The sequence below is a fragment of the Cynara cardunculus genome, unplaced genomic scaffold (genome assembly GCF_001531365.2).
Source record: "Cynara cardunculus var. scolymus isolate 2C unplaced genomic scaffold, CcrdV1 Un_Scaffold_2476, whole genome shotgun sequence".
NCBI lineage: Eukaryota > Viridiplantae > Streptophyta > Magnoliopsida > Asterales > Asteraceae > Cynara > Cynara cardunculus.
The window spans coordinates 65,160-74,018 of record NW_020201107.1 but is presented as its reverse complement, the minus strand read 5'-3'; the positions used below and the strand labels follow the sequence as shown (position 1 = coordinate 74,018).

The 8,859-nt window shown below is 36.6% G+C and overlaps 1 protein-coding gene across 3 annotated transcripts; it reads right to left on the bottom strand.

The window, feature by feature from the left end:
- Positions 1 to 1,204: 1,204 nt before the first annotated feature.
- LOC112503064 (UBP1-associated protein 2A-like) lies at positions 1,205 to 8,563 on the bottom strand. 3 transcript variants are annotated; one of them, XR_003067833.1, is made up of 4 exons: positions 6,978 to 8,563; positions 3,985 to 4,055; positions 2,980 to 3,111; positions 1,205 to 1,523 (listed from the first exon to the last, which is right to left on the bottom strand). XR_003067833.1 is itself a non-coding variant. In XM_025107130.1 (2 exons), the coding sequence occupies exon 1, from the start codon at positions 8,445 to 8,447 to the stop codon at positions 6,978 to 6,980; it is 1,470 nt and encodes a 489-aa protein (XP_024962898.1). In that variant the 5' UTR covers positions 8,448 to 8,563; the 3' UTR covers positions 4,178 to 4,473. The 3 variants fall into 3 exon arrangements, 1 of the variants encoding a protein (XP_024962898.1); XR_003067834.1 differs by having other exon boundaries at positions 3,985 to 4,047; XM_025107130.1 differs by lacking the exons at positions 1,205 to 1,523; positions 2,980 to 3,111; positions 3,985 to 4,055 and adding an exon at positions 4,178 to 4,473.
- Between the last annotated feature and the right edge of the window lie 296 nt (positions 8,564 to 8,859).

The following is an 8,859-nucleotide window of genomic DNA, read 5'->3' as shown; positions in this document are numbered from 1 at the left end:
ATGATACCATATTTTTGCATCTGAAATAAGCAAAAGAATGCATGCAAAAATAATATTTTTAGTGTTCTCAAATTTACATCGTCCACCACAGTGGCAACACAGTCTGCACATTTCGCAGTCCAAAATTTAACCCAAAAATGATGTGTATAACTATAAAATATCTTCAACAGCTCCAAATGAAAATAAAATAGTAAAAATAAGAAACGTGAACACATAAAGAGGAAACACAACTAAAAAGAAAGAGAACTCACACAAATGATGTGTAAATAACACTCAAAATGGGAGTTATCACTTCCTGTAAAAGTTTGATGCTTTTTTTTTTTTTCCAGTAAACGTTTGTTGCGTTTCTCATGTTAAGGTTCAATGTTTTTTCTATGAAGGTCCGACATTTTCTTCATCAAGACAAAAACTGTAGTGTCTCATAGGTAGTCTTGATGGTTCCGATCAATCTTCATATGATCTTGATCAAAGATGAAGGCTGCGGGTATAGATTTACACACATACAAAATAAAAAGGCGGGTTTTTGTAAGAGATGTAACAAAAAAAGAGGAAAAAAAGAAGTCTAGAATGGCACATAATCGCTCATGGTAGGAGGTATCGTATGAGATTTTCTTAACCATATACATGATCAACTATTTAACCTTTCGTTTTTTTGTTTAACGGAAAAGGTTGATTATTTTGAATTGTTGGGTTAAAACTTCCCGAGTTCTAAGTGCACGTAAAAAGTTAGCATCATTGTACATTGAAAATAATCACATCATGAAACAACAGTCATTATTTTATAATATAAAACCTAACAATATGTTTGGGAATCCTCGGCCAATAGAACCCACAAGGAATTCCATTAATCACCGGCCGTTTTAATTCTCTGAACACATAAATTTCCTTCAGGATGCTTATGGCATCTTAGGGGCCGTTTACCAAACATTTACCCAATAAGCGCTTACCGATAAAATTTAATATTATCATTTACTTACCGGATAAGATTTTAGTCCACAAAAACGGGATCATATGCAACAATTTACCCCGTAAACACTTACCGTAGTAAGAGTCGTCGTCCTCACTTACCGGGTAAGACTCTTGGTCCTTGTCTGACTCTTACCGTGTAAGATTCTTGGTCCTTACCATATTCATCCGATAAGGTAATGTGATTTTTATAAGCACTTATCCGGGTAAACGTTTGATAAACGGCCCCTTAGATTGTTTAATCAAAGAAGTTATTGTTCTGGTGATTAATTTTGGTAATTATATTACATTAATAACCTAGAAGTAGGAAGAAATTATTTTATCTAGCATCGTCTTAATTTATCTTATGATCCGGTATCGAAAATGACGATATTATTAACGCATGCAAGTTAAGCTTTTACATTCCCTATCATCGACCTACTAAACCAACTTTAGTGGCCTTTCTCATACATGGTACATTATTTATTCACACATCATCTCGTCGGTTACTTTCTGTGAGAACCACAATCTTTGCCTACACGCTTTCTTCATATCTTCCTTTTCGATTACGTGATCACCTGTTCAGCCCCATGGATCGATAATTATGAGATCTCATGTTCAAACCTCATTTCTTCTTACCAATTCCAATAAGTTGCTACACTCGAATGTATTGGACTTGATCTCACAATGTTAAAACATCATGAACATAACCAGGGTATTACTACTCAATATTCTTATAAAAATGTCCAGAAAATCTAAAATTGAAAAAACATTATTCACATAAAAGCAAACAAATATATAAATAATAATAATTTTGAAAACCTACACCAGCTTTAGTTTCATTCATATTTAAAAAAACCATCAATCAAAACATTCACTTTAGAACACCGTGTTTCAACACTAAACATATCCATTTTAGTTCTCCAAAATGGAAACGTTCTGATTATGGTACCCAATTCCAAAAAAATGATGAATTTTAATGCAATTTATCATAAATATTAAACCAAGGCATACATCTTGTATCTTTCTTTTATATATATATATATATATATATATATATATATATATATATATTACTTGGGATCATGTAAGACCAAAGATTTTTCGTAAGACCCATAAGACCAATTCNTATATATATATATTACTTGGGATCATGTAAGACCAAAGATTTTTCGTAAGACCCATAAGACCAATTCTCAACCATTGGATTAAATCTACAATTTGAACATTCATAATCACAAAATTGTCACTGTGCAACTTTAGACCATTAGATCATTAGCTTATAAAGTTGATCAATGAACATAAATTGGTCTTACAGGTCTCACGAAAAACCCTTGGTCTCACATGAACCCAACCCTCTCTCTCTCTCTCTCTCTCTCTCTATATATATATATATATATATGGGTCTCACGAAAAACCCTTCGTCTCACTTGATCCCAAGTCTATATATATATATATATATATATATACCCAATACCAAACCGTCTACTTAGTCAGATAACCAACTATCTCGGCCGTCTAACACCGTAAACTCCCTAACATCCTAATACTAACATAGATATGGACAAACCTTTAAATGGCCCCAAGAGAAGTTACAACAGTGATGACTTAAGAGCAAACCCAAGTTCTTATAACCAACCCTCATTGCCTGCTAAAATATTAACTCTAATCAGTTTCACCTCTCATAATCTTCATATCCTCCATCATTGCCAGCCACAACGCCGCATTAACACCAACACCGAGAAAATTTAAACCAAAATGCAAAAAGCTCAAAACCTAAATCAAAACTTAAGAGCTGAAATCCAAGCCCATTAAAATCATTTTCAATCGCTACTTTACTTTGATCTTATACCCAGAAACAACCGCTAGCAACTTTTTAGGATAAAACGGCTTTGGTGGTTGAATGGTCCAACCCTCTCCAAACGTAACATTATGCCCATAGTTTGAAGAGACTCGAGTCAAAAACAGGTCAGCAAATTTTTGGCAACACAACTACAGAAACATGCAAGTTAAGTTGATTATGTTGCAACATACCTCTTTCTGATGGACCTCTACAGTCTTCATAATGCACCAGTAACACTAAATTATGTATGTACCCCTCCAGGCTCCATAGCATGATTAGCCATTCATAGATGATTCCCCACTCTCCGGTTCTTGTTCATGTTCCTGGGTTTCACCAACAGCAACCCTCAAACACAAACAGATTCTAATGAAATCCCTATCCAGAAATAGGCATGATCCTGTAGGTATGTCTGTGGGTGAAACATACGCAGTTCTGTCCTCTACACCCAAGAGTAGAGAGGATGTTTTACATGAACACCCCATGTCCAGATAGAAAACTAGGATGTTTTTATGAAGAATCTATTTAAATTTGTATCGTATTTGAAATCCAGATTTTGGTCATTCAATGACGACCACTCTTGAATAAGTAGAAAAACAAAGTCCGTGAGCGAATAGCCTTCCTAACCATTGTACTTAACTTGGACAAGTTAACCAACCATTATGACCTATGCTAATAAAATATCTAACAAAAGCATTGTAGTTGATAAGGATGCATAAAAATGACCATCATGCTAATCAACTTCCATCATACTAATCAACTTCCATTTATTTTCATGGATTTTAATGCCAACAAAAATGTGCTCTTTTTGCATTTTTTAAAGCACAATGGTTGGTTAATACATTCAAACCAAGTGCGACGGTTTGGTAAAATTCATCATGGAGAACATATAGCAAAGGACTAGACTAATCAAAACCTGAAAAAAAACTGTCATTTAACAACTAGAGGCCAGTGAGTTTTTGTATCATGTAATGTTTGAAATAAACTTTTGAACTGAAATAAAACGACTCAACCCAATCACTTCACACCATCAAGAAACCATCATCCTTTCAAAAACACCATTGAATCCTAACTGTGACTTTTTGAAAAAAATTATGAAATAAGTGTGAAGTGTAATAGCTTGAATTGAATCACAAATTCCCCCAAAAGGAACCCACAACTGCAGGACAGGGGATGATGCCATATAACTTGGAAAATACCTGAAACAGCCACTGGCGAAGGACATTCATGAGCATTGCCACTGACCGAACAACGAATGGGAGCTACAAGACTTTCAACAAAAGAATAAAAAATGCTAGCTGATAAAAGTAAAACATAACATAATAGCATTGGCAATGAAGTCATCATAGTGAACTAATGGCATAGCAATAAAATTTCTAAACGAAACGAAAAAGGCATGAAAAGTACATCATAAGTGCATTAAACTTCAATTATCAGAGTTATGGTGTCATCATAGCAACGTCGACCAGCTCCTTCAACATTTTTAGAAGCATAATAAAACCAAAATACTACATTGTTTCAAAATAGTTCATAAAACCAGGTAACTGAAAATAAGGAAATACAGGTTTGCGATTCTGCTCTTTAAGCAAATGGTTACTTTTTGCTACATATAATAAAGACGTCATTTGCATAACTTGCCGGAACTTGAGAAGAATCAGCGGGAGTCCAAAACAAAAACATGATGAAATCTGCACAATAAAATGTATATTATAAAAACTTGATTTCAAAAGCAAGGTTCCCAGCTGAAAACAGTTTGTCAACTGAAACTGAAAAAATCATAAAGTTCATGAGTTTAAAGAACAACTTTGATACATATACTAGACTTAACCAAAAATTCATGTAAAGAATTAGGAAACATTCTTCAAAGATAATATAAGTTGCTAACAGATTGTATCCCAAACAAATGTTCAAATACGTAGGTGAAAACAAAAGAATATACTTCAAGGACTTGCATGGTATATGAGAACACCATAGTACCATACACATAATTGTATACTTCATACCAATAGATGTATGAATATCTTAACAATGATTATGTTCTTAAATCACTCACATACCTACATGTATATCAAAATCAAGAGACTGATAAAGAAGTGTGCATAATATTTCAACTCATGGGCAACTAATGGGCAATGGGCAATGGATATCTTAGCCATGCTTAGAGGGGTATTTTAACAATGATTATGGTCTTAAATCACATATACATATCTAAAACAGGAGAGATATGAAAGAAATAACCTCGCACAAAACATTTATGAAAATGCCAAGATGACCTACACCGGAAGTTTGCCATCCAAATATATATTAATATGCCACCCTCTGGAGGGATCCCACCATACCGGTCCCCCGACCATCATAGGGGAGGAAAACCACTGCATATACATATATACGCATATATACGCATATATATATATATATATGTATATAACTAGATAGATACAGACAGGTGCATATGCATACATATATACAAAGAGCAAACACACATACATCTTGGAAGAGAACTAAATGAACAATAAGGTGAAGCATGAATAAGTGTAATGTACAACTACTTAGCAAACTTGTTTTAGCTCCTCCTGTTAATTATCAAGGAACGTAAATCAAAAGTTACTGCAAATGATCAAAATGAGAAACTGTTCGAGAGCATTACCATTTCTACCTCAGTTCAATTCTAATAAAATAATAAATGTACTTATGCTGGATTGCTGATTCCCAAAGAAACCATGCTAATAGAGGATTTAAGTATAATTCAATAATAACCTTATGATTGCATCTTCAGATAATCTTGGGCAATCAAACGCTAGAAAAACATGTTAAAGAGAAAAAATAAAGCTCAAAATGGGAAGAATGCTGCTTTTAAAAATACATACATGATGAAGCGGGACCACAAGAACTTTTAGTTGCTGGAGTCCAAGCACCATAAACAAGGAATTATGTGCGTGTGTGACAAAGTATACATGTTCACCTCAAAAGGATGCAAGTGGAAATGTGAAGAGAAGTGTTTTATTTATGAAAAGAGAGGAAGATGGTAGCATTATATATCTTTGTTCTTTCTTATATGTCTAGAATTTAATAATTAAGAACAAAATTATTTTCCAACCATTAAATCAGCAGCAGCTGACTCATCAAATCAATAGGTTTGTCCCACAATCACAAAAATAGATTAGCAGGCATACACATCAGCAAGAACTACACAGATATTAAGAACATACCTGCAGTGATTCGCAGTCATCGGCAACACATAGGGTTGTGCCAAAAACAGTTCAAAATGTTGAAACCAATAAATCAACCCAAACCCAGACCCAATGATATTCAGTAATGTTCTTTGTTTGATTACCAAGAAGTCAAGAACCAAATGAGCTTCTTTTCTTTTTCGTAAACATTTTCCAAAATATTTACAGTTTGATGTCGAACATATAGGGTTGAAGTTTTGAGGTCTTAAAGTCAACACTTGTATATGCAGAAAATTGAAAATTAAACAGATGGCATGAGCAAATTGTGTATAAATCTATTAAAATATTGTAGCAAAGCTGAGTACCTACCGCCTCAAATGAGAACCCAAATAAAAGAGCCAATCCAACATTCAAACTATGTAGCTTATCAACAAGGCATTCAGTTGACTGGGGTCTGTAAGAAACAGTTTTAAACTGGAACCAAGCTGATACTAAACTTGTGGAACACTTTGGTTGAACACACACCCCTCCTGGTGAAATGCTCCTAATCATGACCATTTACAACAAACTAACAGGTTTATTTTTTTGCCATAAAACAACACTCTTTTGGTAAAGGACTTTTTAGGTTTCACGATCTTCTTAATTTAAAAAAATCCTTGATGGATTGTCATGCAACATATAACTACAAGGGCATCCAAAACAGCATCCCCAAAATGGAGAAAATGGAGATCCGAGTGTTTTTTGCTCTAAGAGATTCTCCAAAATAGAGAAAGTAGGAGAGGGAAGAAAATTTTCACCAAATATGGAGAATTCCTAAGGGTGTGATTTGTACGTCAACACCCTAAAGCTCAAACACATAGCATCCTCTATTTGGAAGTGACTTGTGAAAAGCATAATCCACAGGAAGGGTCATACCTTTAAAGCCAGGTTAATCAGCAACCCAAGTAACATGCAGCCAAATTGCACAAAACAAAGCATAATTTCAAGCATATCAGTTGGTAAAAGAACAGTGTTTTACTCACCTAGTGACCATGACCCATGTAAGATGCACCACCTTGCTGCGGTCTATTGCCTCCTTGACCAACCTGTGGGTTGGGGTACCCACCCTGCATCCCTGGTTGCGCACCATAGCTTGCACCTGCCTGATTTCCATACCCAGGATTGTTCATCGCAGGTGGCATTCCCTGTGGGTTCACAGGTCCACCAAGTCCTAAAAGATTCCCCAGTCCTGCTCCCTGAGTCGCAAGGAGTGCAGTCAAGGCCTGTCCCAAAGCAGGGGTCAATGCCGGAGGAACGGCTGGGTTGTAACCCACCGAAGGTCCCGAAGGTGCCATCAAATGACCTTGTCCTGCACCACCTCCTGAGCTGGAATACTTGCTCTTTTTTGAAGGGTGATGATGACCACCATACTGTTGATGCTGATGCTGGTTATGATGTTGATGCTGGTTGTGATGCTGATGTGGTTGTTGAAAGTAAGGTTTATTTGGCTTTGGACCATCAACGGCCTTCTGGCAATGCAAAGTATGCCCTTCAAAATTCTTGTGCGGCTCTTCCAGAGCTTTCTTTGCACTTTCCACACTCTTATACACAAAGAGCGCAAACCCTCTAGGCTTTCCAGTCTGCTTATCTAATCCCAGTGGCCCATCATCGATCTCCCCAAATTTTGAAAAGAACTCCAAAAGCTTCTGAGGATCGATCTCCGCAGACACATTGCTCACGAATATTTTCCTTTGTGTGTATTCGGACACCGGAGGTGCAGTCGGTGGAGGAGCAGGGATTGGCCCAGCAGAAGCCAGCTGACATGAGGTCATGCGGTTCCCAATCTTCTTCTGAGGTTCCTTCAAAGCTTTCTGAGCCCCGGCCCGGTGCTTAAATAGTATAAACGCATAACCTTTAGATTTTCCAGAGACCTTGTCCACCACAGCCTTGCAATCCTCAATCTCACCGTACTTTCCAAACTCGCTAGTTAGGATCTCAGAGTTGGTATCCCAACCTAGACCATGCACAAATATTTTCCTGTGAGCAGGGTCCGCATCGGCAATCTTCTGGACGCTTTCGATAAATTCAGGGTGCTTCGAAACAGCCTCCTTGAGCAGTAAGAGGAGCTGTTCCTTGGAGAACGGCTCAAGAAGCTTCTCTACGGGTTCTTCATCCAAATCCTCTGTTTCTTCTCCTCCGCCGCCGCCGTTCGCTTCAACCTTGACCTCGTTTACGGTGGTTTCTTCTTCGCTTTCTTCTTCTTCGTCTTCTTCTTGAGCATCGTCCTCCTCCTCTTGCTCATACTTTTCTTTATTCTCCTCCAGATTTTGAGCGTTTTCATCACCTTCTTGCACTAGCTCCTTCCCTAAGACATCATCGTTGGCGGTATGTTCCTGTTCCTGCTCCTGTTCCTGTTCCTGTTGTGCTTCATTGATCTGTTCTTGAGGCTCCTCCATAGGTACTGGTTCTTCTACCGAAGGTTGTGAAGCACGGGACTTTCGCTTCTTAGCCATGGAAGGGGCGAAAGAGAGTCGATTTAGGGTTTCTTTCGATGTTGAGTTGGGTGGAGGCTAGGGTTTCAGCGGTGCGAGTCTCACCAGATCGAGAAGAGATTTAGGGTTATAAATTGGTTTGCGATGATAGGGCACGTGTTTCCCCACCACCTCCTTATCTCTTTTCAACAAAACCAACTTTGAAAGCACCTCGTCTTTTTTATTTAAAAAATAAATAAAAATATAATAAAGTTTAGATTAACATATGATTTCACTTATGGTATGTTGTTAATAATTATTATTATTTTTCCTTGGTTTTAAAAGTTATCTATACTATTTTATAAAGCAGACTTGTTAAAAACAATCTTAAATGCATAAGATATCTATATTATTTTATAAAATATTTGGTTAAAACTCTTAAAGACAATATTTA

Coding starts and splice junctions, on each gene's coding strand:
- LOC112503064 (XM_025107130.1), bottom strand. CDS start 8,447: ATGGCTAAGAAGCGAAAGTCCCGTGCTTCACAACCTTCGGTAGAAGAA.